The 17,016-nt window shown below is 44.1% G+C and overlaps 1 protein-coding gene across 1 annotated transcript in view; it reads right to left on the bottom strand.

Annotated features, from left to right (window-relative positions):
- The window catches only part of LOC136576338 (unconventional myosin-X-like), a 103,634-nt gene that overhangs the window by 37,550 nt on the left and 49,068 nt on the right, over window positions 1-17,016 (bottom strand). The window contains exons 7-16 of the mRNA XM_066575540.1: window positions 13,728-13,741; window positions 13,521-13,605; window positions 10,823-10,926; window positions 9,613-9,742; window positions 7,862-7,980; window positions 7,112-7,258; window positions 5,036-5,136; window positions 2,560-2,626; window positions 2,355-2,447; window positions 1,166-1,234 (exon numbers count right to left, since the gene is read on the bottom strand). Coding sequence (XP_066431637.1) covers window positions 1,166-1,234; window positions 2,355-2,447; window positions 2,560-2,626; window positions 5,036-5,136; window positions 7,112-7,258; window positions 7,862-7,980; window positions 9,613-9,742; window positions 10,823-10,926; window positions 13,521-13,605; window positions 13,728-13,741 — 929 coding nt within the window. The remainder of the gene's footprint in view (window positions 1-1,165; window positions 1,235-2,354; window positions 2,448-2,559; window positions 2,627-5,035; window positions 5,137-7,111; window positions 7,259-7,861; window positions 7,981-9,612; window positions 9,743-10,822; window positions 10,927-13,520; window positions 13,606-13,727; window positions 13,742-17,016) is intronic.

Below are 17,016 nucleotides of genomic sequence, written 5' to 3'. Positions count from 1 at the left end.
AGAGAACCAGACGATAGGCAGCTGCACAGCACACCTGTACAATGCTAAAAATTGGTCTTGAATGTTCTTGGCGTTTATGGGTATGTGCACACGGCAGAATCCAATGGATCCCACCTCTAAGAAACATGGCAAAACTCAGTCAAGCCGCATACTCTATGTTGAAGTAGGGCTAAATCATATCCGGGGCTAAAAGGTTGCGCTTTCATACTCCATTATGGGAGCAAGAAAACACCACCCAGTGGCTGAACAGCACAAAATTATCTGGTGTCCTGTTGCCATGCCAACCCGTCAGCCCTCCGCGATTACATCACGGGGGTCCGATGATGTCACAGAAGGAGCACCCTCCCTCTGTGAACCCTTTACATGCTGCTATCTACATAGATCGCAGCATGTAGGGGGTTAACAGCGGGGATCGCTGTCCTCACGCATCTCCGCTGTTGCAGCGGGAGGCTGGCTATCAGTAACAGCCAGCTCCCGCTGCGCGACGAGCTCCATCCACAGGACATAAGCTTACGTTCCGATGGCGTTAAAGGGGTTGTCCGGCCAGAAACATTGCATGTCATTACTTCTGTTTGCCCATTTCCATGCACTTTGTAATATACATTGTGCATGGAAAATGAAGCAAACAGAAGTTTTGGACTTAGCTGAAGGGGTGCCCAAAACTTCTGTTTGCTTCATTTTCCATGCACAATGTATATTACAAAGTGCATGGAAATGGGCAAACAGAAGTAATGACATGCAATGTTTCTGGCCGGACAACCCCTTTAAGTACCCTACATCCGTAAACTTTAGCTTTGTGGTGTTAAGGGGTTAAGGCATTTTTTAATGGAATTCAGCAACTGGGGTTCTGAATGGAAGATCTGATGTGGATGTAAACCTGCCTTCACCCCTGTGAATGGGCAAAATGCATGTGAGGAGTTTTCAACCCAATTACACATGGATCTGCATCAGATCTTCCACATATGGGTTTTGCCCATTCACAGGACTAAATCAATGTGTGGGTCTGCAGCAAAATACTTCACTTAGCCTCGGATTTCCACCAAGGTTTTAGAGGCAGAGTCTGTGTGGAAAAATCTACACTGAACTCCGCCGTGTGCGCACCCCATCAGAACTGGTTACTCTGTGCGCCAGGATCAGGGGGATTTAAGATATTTCACACCCTTACCTCGCCTGCATAGTGCTTGATGCCAAACTGGTTCTCCGTTACTCTTGGCTTTACATAATGTGGGTTGTTCTAGAAAACAAACAGAAGTCGCGTATTAAATTATAGCAGAAATCATCAACATAGATTTTCGGGGAACTTGTGTGAAACTGACCACAAAAAGGTCACAAAAACTTGCACTGAAAAAGTGAGAGGAGTTTCTGAAGAGGTTGGGGATATTTTGGGAAGGCATTGAAGAATATAAGCTTCAGGGCTCCTTCACATGGGGGTATTTTACATCAGTATTTTGTGAGCCAAAACCAGGAGTGGGTCCAAAATATGGAAGAAATGCAAATATTTCCATTACACTTTCTCTCTACTCCTGGTTTGGCTCACAAAATACTGAAGTAAAATACACCCGTGTATAGGAGCCCTCAGTTTGCAGATGCCCTTAAGGCCCATTTACACTGGACGAGTGTCGGGCAAACTATGCCTGACACTCGTCCCTGTGTCTCTGCGCTCCCGTGCTCCTGCACGGGAGCTAGCACAGCTGGCTCGTGCATGGAGCGGCCAGCAGGTGCACGGGGCAGTGCAGGAGATTTCTCTCCTCTCGCTCCCCCCGCCCCTCTTTCACATAACACAGCGGCTGTTTAAACTTGACAATGAGCTTCATCGCTCATCTTTTATGCAGCATAAAAGGAGTGATGGAAGATCATCGCTCATCGTGCAGTTTAAACAGACGCTGTTCCATAGCAAATGGCCGCTGTGAATCTCAATGGAGAGGGGCAGGGGAGCGAGAGGAGAGAACTCTCCTGCACTGCCCCGCATCCCCTGCAGAAGCACGGGAGCGCAGAGACACAGGGATGAGCATCGTTTGCCCCACAATCGTCCAGTGTAAATAGGACTTTAGGTGGAGCTTTCTGTCATTTAAATACCCCTATTTAACTCAATGTTAAATTTGCCTTTCGTAAACCCCTTCCAGTGGCAGCTTCAATTAGACAAACTGTTATCATAAAACTGTGTTTGTGGGGAGGACTTGATTAAAAAAAAAAAAGACACACAAAGTCATGGCTACTATTAAGAAGTTAATTGATGCGGGATTTAGGATCTTTAAAAAAGTTGTCACACTGTAGAAATAAATTCTGAAATAAATGACAGGAGACGCACAAGGAACAAAGACCCAATTATGTATCAGTCAGCTGGCAGCACTTACAGCATGCTGGTTATGGAGCTTCTCTAGCAGGGTGAAGTCTGTGCCTTTGGGAAAACGACTTTCCTCATTGATTAAAGCCAACAAGCCAAGTTTCTATAGACACGACGAAAGAGAGAAGAAGGAGTATGAATTATGGATGGCAGGACAAGCAAGAACATTTTTCAGTCTGCACATGATCCTTCCAGAAACAGAGAACAGATCTCACCTTTTCCACCAAGTCCAAACATTCGGCATTGTCCATCCAATCAATAGCTTCCCAGTTGATCCCTTCCCTGCAACAGATGTAGTCGTATTACAAGTGAAAATGAACAAAAAAAAACAACTAATATGAATTTCTAATATACTTTGCATATTCATTTCTTACCATCTAAGGCTCTGCTTGCTGTCAGTGAATAGAAACAGTCATGTTCACATCCTAAGATACTTTTAACCCCTTAAGGACCAAGTGTGCTAAATATACAGCACTTGGTTTGGGGCTTTAATCCTTGCTGACAGCAAAAATACGGCACAGAATTAAAGTCTCTGCTTCGCAACCAAGCAGGAGCAGGTAGGAGTTTGTCAGCTGTTAGTCGTCCTCCTTTCCTGGATATAGAGCGCTCAATAAGCACTATGTACTAAGAAGTGGAAGTATAATTTCCACTATGGGACCCGGTGATCACATGATAGCCAGGTGCCACCGTTAGAGCAGAGCTGCAGGTTCCTAGCAGACCCTGATCAGCTCCAATAATGACTATTGTCACTACTGGGGAAGATTTTTCCCTGTAACTGGGGGCTCCTGTGAATTCCCCAGCTACAGTGAAAAAAAAACGTGTGATTTAAAAAAAAAAAAAAAAAAAATGTGAATGACCCCTACAGGTCCTATATGAGGTCATGGGGTGTCAGATATTAAAGATGGGGTGTCAGATATTAAAGATAGTTACAAAAAAAAAGGAAAAAAAAATTAAATTACAGAATAAAATAAAGATATATACATAAAAAAAATGACCCAAAGTCAACCAAAACAGTCGCCGTATGTGCCCTGTAATTCAAAACCATACATATTATTTATCAAAACGCCCGAGACAAAATAAGGTACCCAATTCCCATAGTATATTTACGCTATAATAAAGTAATTTAAACAAATTTAGCTTTATACCCCCAATAAAAACTAAAATGGAAAAAAAGACTGAAATAAAGAAATATGTATTTAAAAAAAAAAAAAATAGCCCTATATGTAAATGGAAAAAAATGCAGCAAAAATAATTTTGGTAGGTCAAGAAGAAAAAAAAAAAAAAAAAAAGGGCAGTAAAACCAGCGCATGAGTAAAGTCCCTAAAAAGTGTCTGGTCCTTTAGGTACAAAACAGCCTGGTCCTTAAGGGGTTAGACAACTGAGGCTTTGTTACAACGATTAGTCTAGTGTTTACATCCACTAATAGCACGCAGCAAGATTAAAAATTGTGAGAGAGATTTTAAAGAACATATTAGAAGCTACAGAACGTTTCCTTTTACAATTAATCTCCATTTACATAAAACCGAAAAGCTTCCTTAGGCTGCATTCATACGACCGTATAATCGGCTGGGTTTTCACGCGAAGCCGATATACGGCATCTCTCTCTGCAGGGGGAGGAGGCTGGAAGAGTCGGGAGCAGTGCTCTGAGCTCCCGCCCCATCTCCACCCCTCTGTATTATTTTCAATGAGAGGCGGGACAGGGTGGAGCTAATTCCCAGAATTTAGCCCCGCCCCCATTCCTCCTCACATTGCAAATAGTGCAGAGGGGCAGAGAGGGGGCGGGAGCTCCGTGCACTGCTCCCGGCTCTTCCAGCCTCCTCCCCCTGCAGAGAGAGACGCCGTATACTGGCTGGGCGTGAAAACTCAGCTGATATACGGTCATCTGAATGCACCCTTAAAGGATTTATCGTCTGAATGCACCCTTAAAGGGTTTATCGAAGGAAGCCGCCACCGGTATACACCAGGGTCAGAGCGGAAGCATTGCTCTGACCCCCATGTAGCAGCTGGCGCTCGTAATTGCAAGCGCAGCTCTCATTGCACTCAACGGGAGCTGCACTTGTAATTGCAGGCACGGCTCCTATTGATTGCAATGAGAGCTGCACTTGCAATTATAAGCAACGGCTGCTACACAGGGGTCAGAGCTGGATAACCCCTTTAATTGATACTATGCATTTAAAAAGAACTTTGAAAATACTCAGTTGAAATTTACAGTTTCAGAACTACAAATCCTGCGCATACAATGTGTCTCCATGGTACCAGACTACAAACACACAGTATGTTGCTAAGTCCTGCAGTTCTAATCCCTTCTATGCACGAAGCCAGGTAACACACCAGTGTATTCCAGCCGTATTTATACATCTATACTGTGAACATGTATCCCGGCCTGACCGCGGGTATCCCGACCTGAACTCTGATCATCATAAATTCCTACAACACCCAGAATTCAGGTCAGGATAAGAGCAGTCAGGCTGGAATACAGGTCCATATTACAGATGCCTCAGTGCGCCCGAAGTACACCGCTGTAATATCAGCCTTATTCTTATTAACATACATTTGGTAGGTCGTAGGGAGCGTAACTGCAGAGCCAGACTACACAGGATTAGCTTGTAGTCTGTTACCATGTAAGCACTCAAACATTTCCCATTGTCTTGTGCAAAGTTAAGACAATTTGCAGAGCTGCTCCTCCATTACCTGTTATATTCCAGCTGTTCCAGGGAAAATATGTGTTTGTTGAAATATTCCTGAAGCTTCTCGTTGGCATAATTGATATTAAACTGCTCAAACCGGTTCACCTGGACAAAACAACAACATGGAGTCAAAAGTCGCACAACCTGGTCCATGTCCTGTCAAAACCCTTCCTTTCATGAATAGTCACCCTCTATAAAAGGGATTGTAAGAGACAAAAAACTGTTACCTGCCTAAAACTGAGACCAGAATTGTCCCTGGGCTGTGTCTGAATGATAGCTCAACCCTATTCCAAGTGAGCTGCAATACCACACACAGCCTACAAAACAAAAGTGGCACTGTTCTGGGAAGGAAGCAGCTACTTAAAAAAAAAAAAAAAAAAAAATCTCATACAGATAGATACTTGGCCGTTGCCTTGAAGGAGTTATCCAGGGACAAATTTTCCCCAAACTGGCTCAGCCTGCTCTAGTAATAACAGAAGACACTCATCTTCCCTGCGCCCCCGCAGAGGCCACAGGACCTGGAGTCTTGTTGTCATCACTCTGCTCTTCGAAGTAAAGATCAGCAGTGATCAAGCAGAACAAAAGCTGTCGGGGTGTGGGGAAGGCGAGTATGTCTTCTGTTATTACTAGAGCAGGCTGAGCCAGTTTGAGAAAGAAGTGTGTCCCCAGATAACTCCTTTAACCCCTGTTGACATTAATAAAGAGTAATTGCTCATGTGTGACTGCTTCTCTAATAGCAATGGGGACCAGGCACTCCGCTCTCTTAGAAGTGCTCTGACCCCAATAGAACAAACCTGTATAAAACGCAAGTTCAATATCTTTGCCAATACATTGCTTTACTCCTCTTGTACTGATTTTTTTAGAGATATTTTGTAGTGACCCAAAAATATTACTACATAATTGCATAAATGTGACTTTAGCATAGGGTTCAGTTTAAACAAAAAGGAGAGCACTTGGTAAATTTGATCAATACAAAAAACTGGCAAGTATTTTGTATAAATGTAGATCTAAAGTCAAAATATCCAAACAAACAGATCTACTAAAGAGTGGAGAGCAGCAGACACCCCAAAAAAGACCCCAAATACTAAATAGTTAGTAATCCGGGGGAATAAAAGACATCCACCAACCCAAAACACCGTGGGGTAAAAAAGTTTTAAAAAGTTCTACTTTAAGACCCCTTTTAACTTTTTTACCCCAGGGTATTCTGGGGTGATGGATAGAGTTTAGTTTAGGTAAGGATAGAACAGTTCAGTGACTCAGCTCCTTTCACAACCAATCAGTACTACGCTGAGTGGAGGAGTAAACGTTATATAAACGTTACAGTAATGTTTCAGAAGTTCCAGAGAGAGTAGAGATTAAGAGGAGAGTAGAACGTTGTGTAGCAAAGTGTCATCTTACACATTTTGCTTAGGGGACAAATTCATCACAGTTCCTAAAGGTAATTTCTGGATTTGACTTCTGGAGGATAAAAGGTTCTTAGTGAAGGGTGAATATTTTTCAGGGCCGTGGTGTAAAAATAATCATCAGCAGTACAGAAGCAAATAAAGAGGCAGCAGCACTTCTAGCCACCACCTTCATGATAGTATTTTGGAAACTTGGATTGTAAAAGGATGTTTGCCATCATTATCTGGACACTAAATAAACGCGAGTTAACCTTTACCCATCCTGTTTCCCTGAACCACTTCCACTGTGGGCTTCTTGCTACACCAAGACATCACATCAGGGAGTCGAGACCAGCTATTACAATTAGACGATAATTTGCAGTGTAGTATAGCCAGATAGGAGAGGGATAAATACCGTAACTACCACATTGAATATCACCTCCCACTCTGGCATACTACATTTTATTCTCTATTCAGACAAAGGCCAACTACAAATTCTTGTAGTTTCCTGTTAGAGAGTAGTGCATTATGGGAGACAAACTGCATACAGATTCCAAGAATGACCCAGCAGGATTTTTGCTTTCACTTTTGGTGTGTCTGAAGTAGAAATTAACGGATAGCTCCGAATTAGTACAAGGTAAGGAAAGACATGTAAAAGTGGAGTTTTGCTTGAAGGCTGCCTCAATAATGGAAGTTACCTGGAAGTTTTCAAATCCAAAAATATCCAGAATCCCAATAGACTTGAAGTTTTCTTTTCCCCGGATACGAATGTTTATTTTCCCAAGCAGCCAAGAGAAACACTGAGCGTAGAGCGCCATCGCCAAGGAGTCTCGGGAGTCTATAGCCTGGGGAAGGTAAAGTTGGGACCATTTACAAGTGAATGCACATTAATGACAGGTTCATGTGAGGAGGCAAAAATTCAGAAGGAATTTGGGGCAAAATCCTCAATAGAAATGGACATACTGTGGATTTAAAAATCCTTACCACATGTCAATTTCCAGGGCAGACAATTCTGTAGTGTGTGAATCAGGCTTGTTGAGATCTCATCCACATGGCTGCTACTGTAAAATTTGGGGAGGATTTTCCATGTGCAAATCCATACCATACAAAAATCGGTCTCCTTAGGCATTGAGGCTCTAAACGGGTTGCTGCTACAAATGGCACGGATATAGTGGGCAGACTCTCTGTACCTACATGTCGTTAATGACATATAGGTACAGTCAAAGCGATTTGAAGTCAGTAGCCTTGACAGTATGAGCGCAAGATCCCCGAGCCTGGAGGTCAGGGGACATGAGACATGAGATATACCTGGGGTACAGGTGCGCTCATGAGGTTCTAAAACTGCAGTTGATTGTAGTGTAAAGGCTATTCTCAACCTCTGTGAAGGTGAGGTCTATGATTTACTCCCACACCAGGGTGATCTTACTGAATTCCTGATTTTGCAGTACCTGTTCCACTGTGAGGGGAGAACTGATCTCTTCACCCCTTAAAATCATGGATCTTTGGGTGAGAACCTCTGAAAGCTGGAAGGAATCCAATCCCAAAAGGTCGGCGACTTCACACAAAACTGAAGGAGAAACAACAAGAGTTTCCATCAGAGACACTATGCAATTTATTGTTGCAGCTGTCAGCAGTTTCATGCTGACTTTAGGCTAGTTGGCCATTTAAATGACATCTGTACACACAATCAGCAGCCATGTACAGGGCGCCCCACCCGCTGGAGGCCTGGAGGGAAATTGGCTAAAAAGCGGTATTCACACGGGCAAGTGCAATTTTGGGCAGTGAAAAACTGACTCTTTACATGTCATTTTCATGCGTTTTCCTCTGTGCTGCACTTTTCAGTTCTTCTTCTCCTCGCATGGTCCTCATAGTAACCTGCGTTATAAATGCATTGCACTCGCATAAAAATAGCATGCAAATCGCACAGCATGCGATTGCGATATGTTTTTTTAGACGCTCTAATAGAAAATGGGCGATTCTTGAAGAACTGAACAAAAATGGGACACGCAGCAATTTTTCTACTATTAGTCCAAGGGTGTGAATTAACCCATTTTTCTTGGGGGAGTTTAGTCTCTGAATCAGACAAACCCACATGGGAAAATAAAAATCGCCAGTGTGAATACAGCCCAACTCCAAGACTAATGAACACATTTTTATGAAATTTGGTCAAAATATTCCTTACTCAATTAGAATTAGGAATCCCTCATAACGTGTTGGAGGTGTCCTCAGTTTGCAGTCAAGCACGCCAGAACCCAACAAAACCATATTGCTGAATGTTCTGGCAAACATATACCGAGCGTCATTCCGCGGCTGCACCGATCTGCACCGAGCGTCATTCCGCGGCTGCACCGAGCGTCATTCCGCGGCTGCACCGAGCGTCATTCCGCGGCTGCACCGAGCGTCATTCCGCGGCTGCACCGAGCGTCATTCCGCGGCTGCACCGAGCGTCATTCCGCGGCTGCACCGAGCGTCATTCCGCGGCTGCACCGAGCGTCATTCCGCGGCTGCACCGAGCGTCATTCCGCGGCTGCACCGAGCGTCATTCCGCGGCTGCACCGAGCGTCATTCCGCGGCTGCACCGAGCGTCATTCCGCGGCTGCACCGAGCGTCATTCCGCGGCTGCACCGATCTGCACCGAGCGTCATTCCGGGGCTGTATTTTTATAACTAGCTAGATTCTGGGGCTGTATATCTATGGAGATTGGTTCTGAGGCCATATTTATAAACAAATTGCATTAAAATGTGTTCATTAGTCTTGGAGTTCTAGCCCATTTTTCTGGGTCTCCAGCGGTTGGTCCACCCTATATCACAGATTTCTCAGGGATTTGTTCAGACCACCGAGTATCTATATCCCCATGTACACACAACTGCCAATGATCAAGCAGAATCAGAAGGGAATGCGTTGTATCCAGAATCTCTCAGTAGTGCAGCCTCAGGCTTTGGACCTGCAAGTCCAAGCAATTATATCACAGCATAGGAGTAAGGTATTAGAAAATGGTCTTCACATTTTTTATATATGCTAAAGTAGGTTACTTTAAGGTGGAGAGAGATACTTGTGTAAAGCAGTCTAAAACATGTGCAACTATTTGTCCTTGTATTTTGTAATGATGCGTGGCACCACTTTACAAGAAGTTACCACCCGGAGGTACTTATTACTGAGACTTTTACTACCATTCACTACACTTTATAATGCTTATCACCTGCTTTGGTTGTGATCTGAGCGCCCCCTGCAGTCATGAACTCCAGATTCCCTAGTTGCAGCGTACCAGAAAGCAGCTTCCATACTTCCCGGATTTCTTCATCACTGAAATCCATCACTTGCAGTGCAGTCTGCGACCAGGATGAAAACAGACGATCATTACAGAGGAGTCACAAGTTAAAAGACAGAGATCGATAAAGTGACAGAGACCTCATTCTTCAATGTAATTTCACTTTGACTCGAGATTCCATTTTTTTCATTTGGTTCTCCACTTTATATATTAGACATCTAAAGGAAGTCTGTCACCTACATGTCACCTAGTAACCCAGTATATGGTTATATATGCACTGCCATAAGGAACCCAGCGTTACCTTCATTTTTTTGCCAAAGTGTCTCCTATGTGAAGATATTGGCCAATTACTTTCTCCTGTGCCATATGCTTATGAGCCCTGGAGAGCCGGAGGTTGACTGCCCATTGGACGTCCCAGGGCTCATTAGCATATAGTGCAAGAGAAACTTATTGGCTGATGTATTTGCATAGGAGACACTTTAGTTAACGATAATGCTGGGTTATTTATGACAGCGCATACATAACCGTATATTGGGTTAATAGGCCAGATTTAGATGAGACTTCCTTTAAAGCTCACATATGCTGTAATGCAGGGGTGTAACTATAGGGGGTGCAGAAGATGCGGTTGCACCCGGGCCCAGGAGCCTTGAGGGGCCCATAAGGCCTCTTTTCTACATATTGGGAGCCCAGTACTATGAATAAAGCATTATAGTTGGGGGCCCCGTTCCAGGTTTTGCACTGGGGCCCAGAAGCTTCAAGTTACGCCTCTGCTGCAATGTCAGGTCACTCAACCATAAATTGACTAAATAGTGCTATAAGCCCCCATTGTATTTTACACTGATGCAGTGCATTGTGACTATGAAGCTGCGAGAGGCTGCAGAGTCCTGTAAAAACCTGAGAGTTAACAGTAACGCAGCAGAAATTTGAAATCATCTTTGCATGTGAATAGGATAGAAGATAAAACCAATGATCATACGGCATAACGAGTACTGAAGCTTTATGCAGTTACAAGCGACAGAAGCCCTCTACTAATCTAGTCAATGCCTTTACAGAGCAAGTCTACAAGAGTTCATGGATATGGAGAATAACGTAGCGAGAAGCTCATTTGTAAAACATTTCCAATTTAAGTTATTTAACTCACCAAAACTTTGTTATACATGTCTTTATCATTGAGTCCTTCAGCTGTTGAACACCCAGAGGAGCTGAGATACTGATAGGAGTGAGGGTCCAGGAGGGAGAGCGATTCTGTAAGGAGCCAATCATTAAGCAGCAGTTATTAAAAAGGGAAATCCTGCCAAATTTTCTATTACTTTAGGATTATGGTTTTTGTTTTTTTTCAATATACCTATAAAAATGGTCAGTCTGATTTTTCTGTAAGTTGTCCAAAAAAAACTTAGAAAAAAGTTAACAATCCTGCATTTGCCCATTAGGAAAAGAGATTTCTTTTTTCTCCCTTTTTGCATTTTTGCCCACATCTTCCAAGAACCATTATTTTTTACATTTTTCCATAGACACAGTCGTAGAAGAGCTTTTTTTTTTTGCGGCACAAGTTAATTTCTTTTAATGACATTTAATGTACAGAAAAACTTTTAAAAATGCTAAAATTGGGAAGAAAAAAATAAAAAATAAAATGCAAGTGTGCCATTTTTGGGGGAGGGTGGCTAATTTTTACAGCGCTCACAATGCGATTAAAATAACATGAAATGTGCTGCCTGGGTTAGTCCCATTACAGCAATAGAAAATCCATAGAACCATTTTTTTAATGTTTTTCTATTTTTAAAAAGTAACTAAAAATTATTCTTATAAGCCGTTTTCTGTCACCATATTCATAACTATATTCATAACGATTTCTTTCATCAATTGGGCTGTGTGACGGCTTGTTTTTTGCAGGGTAAGCTGCAGTGTTTATTGCTACCATTTTGGGAAACGTGTCTTTTTGATTACTCAAGGATTCAAATTTCTTGGAAGTTAGGATAGAAGGAAAAAAATAAAAATAAAAATCACCACAGTTCTGGCATTCTGTCTTTTTTCTTCTTTACTTTTACGGCCTTCACCATGCAGGATAAATATTGTCATATTTTAATAACTCAGACTTTTGTGTACAAAGCGATACCAAATATGTCAGGCTTTTCAATTGTTTACATTTTTTTAATCGAGAAAGCAGGAAAAAGGTGTGGTTTTTTTTTTTACTTTAAATATATCACTTTTTTCCACTGCTAAAAACTTTATAAACACCTTTTTTTAATATTTTCATTTAGTCCCTAATATGGGACTTGAACTTGTGATCATTTCATCGCTTGTACTGTATAGTGCAATACTTTAGTACTGCAGTGTATAATAATTTTTGGTGTTGCCCATCAAGCCCTGCCGCGCGTAGGGAGCAAGGTGATGTGTTTTTTATATTTGCCCGCCCCGACTCCCACATTCACCTCCCACTTAATTTATGGTGCTGTAGGGAGGTGACAGCTTCCCTTTAAGCTTTTACATGTTCCTTTTTACCGACAGCAAGTAGAGATCTTACAAGTGGTGACAAATTCAACCACAAGTATCTTGGACATTTGCAGAATCTATTTCAATACAACAGATAAAGGAGTATTCCCCTCGTAGATATTTATTGCATATTCACAGCATATACCAGAAATGTCTGATCGCTACCGTTCCCAGTGGCAGGACTCATATCCATCTCTAGAATGGGGGGACTCCCGATCCTCTCCCGCCTGCCACTGGGTGCTGAATCTGGGCTGCAACTGAATGGAATGGTGGCCATGATAACTGAAACAGTCACATGGCTGTGCAACATGGTTTCCGTAATTCCAACAGAAGTGAATGGGTGTTATATCCATCTGATGCTACGCTGTTTCCATGTCATAAATGACGCGGCCTTTTTTTTTTTTTTTTCCTTCCCCCATTTTCGTTTTTTCCTCCCCCCTTTAAAAAAATCATAACTCCTTTATTTAGTCATCGACGTCGCTGTATGAAGGCTCATTTTTTGCAGGATGTCCTGTATTTTCCGTTAGTACTAATTCGGATCTTATTGATCATTTTTTGACTTTTACTTTTGAGTCCCCCTGGGTGACTACAATATACGATGCTTTGATCGCTCCTGCAGTATGACGTAATGCTATAGCATTATGTCATACTGCATTCTGACAGGCAGCCTATCAAGCCACCCCACGGGGATGGCTTGATAGGCAGTCTCCCAAAACAGCCCTGGGGCCTTTTTAGAAGGCCCCCGGCTGCCATGACACCTGCACGGCTCCCGCGATCTCACCGCAGGGGGGGCCGTACGGGACCCCCGAACGTTGTTCGGGGGATTTAAATGCCGCTTTCAGAATTGACAGCGGCATGTATACATAGAGGAGCATTAGATTCTCCTTAGGCTGCAAGTACTGATATCCCTCTGCAGAATGTACCACCCCTCCCACTCCCCTCATTTAGGACCTAAAGAATGCTTGCACCAAATTTCACGCTCGTACAACACCAGGAAGTTACATTACATAGGGGTGCACTTACTTTTGCAATTAGCCATGAATACTCGAGTTGTGACTCTACTTTTCCCATTTAAGACCTAAAGAATGGATGTGCCAAATTTCATGTTTGTACAACATTGGGAAGTTAGAGAATTAGTGGTGAGTCAGTCAATCAGTGCTTTCACCTTTATACTGGGGCATAACTATAGGGGATGCAGTTGCACCCGGACCCAGGAGCCTTAGGGGGCTATGAATAAAGCATTCTAGTTGGGGCCCTGTTACATGTTTTGCATCGGGGCCCAGAAGACTCAAGTTACGCCTCTGCCTTTATATATACATATAGATTAGTAAGAGATACTAGAACTCTACCTTTTTCTTCCTTATCAGCCCCCGCGAGTAGAGCATAGAATATGTGATAGTTCCTCTCTCCAGGACTCTGCCGCGTCACTCTGGTCTAGTCATGGAAAAAAATAAAACTGGAAGGATTAGAAGTGTTTATATGCTATATAATCAACAAGAATTCATCACCACCTCACAGTGGAATACATCCTCAGACCGAGAGCAGGAGTAACTTACCTTCTCCAGTAAATCTGGTGAGCAAGAAATTAAGGAAAACAGGAAAAAATATTAAATATCAAAGCACTGACAGTGACCTCACATTCTCCAAGTGCAATGTTAGAAGTAGACACTAGAGGGCAGTCATCCTCTATGTTCTTTTGGAGTATATCCCTCCCTAGGCTCTTCAGCAGCAGACTTTCTATACAGGGGTTTAGTTATAGGGAGGTTCCCTCTCACCCATTTCAGGAGCCCTGTACTATTAAATTACACGAGTTGTGGGGGGTGTTTGTTACAGAGCTTACATCGCGGCACAAACTACACCTATAGTTAGTTCATGATATATACATTTATGTGACACACAAGACTCATCTACAGTCACAAATGACCAGTATGCGGTTCTATTCACATCATGTTGGAGTCTTCAGTCAGTGGTATATTATCAGGAGGGTTTCCCGCAATGCTGTATACCCCAACAAAAGGCACTGACGTCACTATCTACACATATACCACTCATAGGTTGCCATGTTACACTGTATACTGCTCAGTATACTTTGTTTTACTGTCAAAATAGAATAGCGCGCCCTGCTACGCCATTTTATATAAACTAAAAATAATATTGATGCATACCGCAGGGATGCTCTCTAATTCTTGGCATCCACTGGGGGAATATAATAGAATGGAATCCAGTTGATTTATATTCTAGGAGCTTCCTCAGTGTATACTGCAAACACATGGCTCTAATGTGATGTGAACAAACTAGAAGACCTTTCAGTATCGATTTCTAACATATTATAAAAAAAATGAATATTAGTGATCAGCAGCTGATGTTCTGGTATGCTCAGTTGTTCATTTATTCACACATTTCCAGGAGGAATAACAGAGGAACGACACCATAGAACTCTAAGAAGAGATGTCCAAGAATAATTTCATGGGAGATTCAAATGTTTTAGTAAATTGACATTTCAGCGCAGGAGATAGGTCCTTTTAAAAAGAGCAATGGAAGGGCTTAGACTTTAATATACACTCATTGTCAAAATGGAGCAGAACGTTCTCTGTGTGATTGTAACATTGATATAAGTAAGTGGTTACACTATCAGAGCAAAATGATCATTTATTGTGGGGAACTGACCCCCTGAAGGGAGGCTCTAGTACCCTGTTGTACCACCTCTACCTTAGATACAAGATTCACATTTGTACAAAGAAAGACTAGAAGCAATGGAATGAAACTGACAGGGAAGAGACACAGATGAGATATTAGACAATCAGGGGGATGAATGAGTGGAACAGATTACCACAGGAGGTGGGGAGTTCTTCCTTAATGGAAATGTTTAAAGGAAGGCTGGACAGACATCTGTCTGGGATGATTTAGTGATCCTGCACTGAGCAGGGGGTTGGACCCGATGACCCTGGAGGTCCCTTCCAACTCTACCATTCTAGGATTCTATGAAGATGTGATACAGGCGGGCATGGAAGCTCTAGTGCCCTGTTGTATGGCCTCTAGATGTGATATGGGGGAAGGTATGGAGGCTCTAGTAGCATGCCCTCACACATCCACTAGTCCCAACACCTCCTAACAGTCTGGTCAGACGCTCCTCTCTACTGGTTGTCGGGGGCGTCCTGAGCCCAGTCCCCTCGTGTGCCCTCACACATGCACTGGTCCCAACACATCCCAACAGTCTGGTCAGACACTCCTCTCTAGTGGTGGTCTATAGGGGTCATCCTGAGCCTGGTTGCCTTGTGTGCCCTCACACATCCACTGGTCCCAACACCCCCTAACAGTCTGGTCAGACATTCCTCTCTACTGGTGGTCTGTCGGTGGGTCCTGAGCCCGGTCACCTTGTGTGCCCTCACACATCCACTGGTCCCAACACCTCCTAACAGTCTGGACAGATGTTGTGCTTTACTGGTTGTCGGGGTCATCCTGAGCCTGGTCGCCTTGAGTGCCCTCACACATCCACTGGTCCCAACACCCCCTAACAGTCTGGACAGATGCTGTGCTCTACTGGTTGTCGGGGGCGTCCTGAGCCCGGTCACCTTGTGTGCCCTCACACATCCACTGGCCCCAACACCTCCTAACAGTCTGGTCAGACGCTCCTCTCTACTGGTGGTCTGTAGGGGGCGTCCTGAACCCGGTCACCTTGTGTGCCCTCACACATCCACTGGTCCCAACACCTTTTAACAGTCTGGTCAGACGCTCCTCTCTACTGGTGGTCTGTCGGGGGGCCTGAGCCCGGTCACCTTGTGTGCCCTCACACATCCACTGGTCCCAACACACCCTAACAGTCTGGTCAGACATTCCTCTCTACTGGTGGTCTGTTGGTGGGTCCTGAGCCCGGTCACCTTGTGTGCCCTCACACATCCACTGGTCCCAACACCTCCTAACAGTCTGGACAGATGTTGTGCTTTACTGGTTGTCGGGGTCATCCTGAGCCTGGTCGCCTTGAGTGCCCTCACACATCCACTGGTCCCAACACCCCCTAACAGTCTGGACAGATGCTGTGCTCTACTGGTTGTCGGGGGCGTCCTGAGCCCGGTCACCTTGTGTGCCCTCACACATCCACTGGCCCCAACACCTCCTAACAGTCTGGTCAGACGCTCCTCTCTACTGGTGGTCTGTAGGGGCGTCCTGAACCCGGTCACCTTGTGTGTCCTCACACATCCACTGGTCCCAACACCTCCTAACAGTCTGGTCAGACACTCCTCTCTACTGTTGGTCTGTCGGAGGTCCTGAGCCCGGTCACCTTGTGTGCCCTCACACATCCACTGGTCCCAACACCTCCTAACAGTCTGGACAGATGCTGTGCTCTACTGGTTGTCGGGGTCATCCTGAGCCTGGTCGCCTTGTGTGCCCTCACACATCCACTGGTCCCAACACCCCCTAACAGTCTGGTCAGACGCTCCTCTCTATTGGTGGTCTGTTGGGGGGTCCTGAGCCTGGTCATCTTGGGGGACAATTCATCAATATGACCATCCAGCTTCTCACATCCCAATAATGCGCCCCTCTCAGACTCCGGTAACTGGGTGAAATCTCTTCTCTGCGTCGTAGAGGCGTCTAGTGGTCAACAAGCTCTACACAAGCGGAAGAAGAGGTCACTACACACAAGGAACCTCCGAGAGCGTTTTATAGGTTAATGGGGAAACACTTTTAGGGCCTCCGGTGACAAGACCGTCCATCTAATCAGCACAACTCTCAGCATTTGTATATCTAGCTGAGATGTAGTTGCATGGTTTCAGAATAACCTGGACCTCTGTTTCAGACCACCTGTCACAAACAAATGAGCGGTTCAGCCAGCAAGGTTTGCATAGT

This window comes from Eleutherodactylus coqui, chromosome 8 (assembly GCF_035609145.1).
Source record: "Eleutherodactylus coqui strain aEleCoq1 chromosome 8, aEleCoq1.hap1, whole genome shotgun sequence".
Taxonomy (NCBI): domain Eukaryota; kingdom Metazoa; phylum Chordata; class Amphibia; order Anura; family Eleutherodactylidae; genus Eleutherodactylus; species Eleutherodactylus coqui.
Note: the sequence above shows the minus strand (reverse complement) of the source record. Positions and strands in the feature narration are given on the sequence as shown.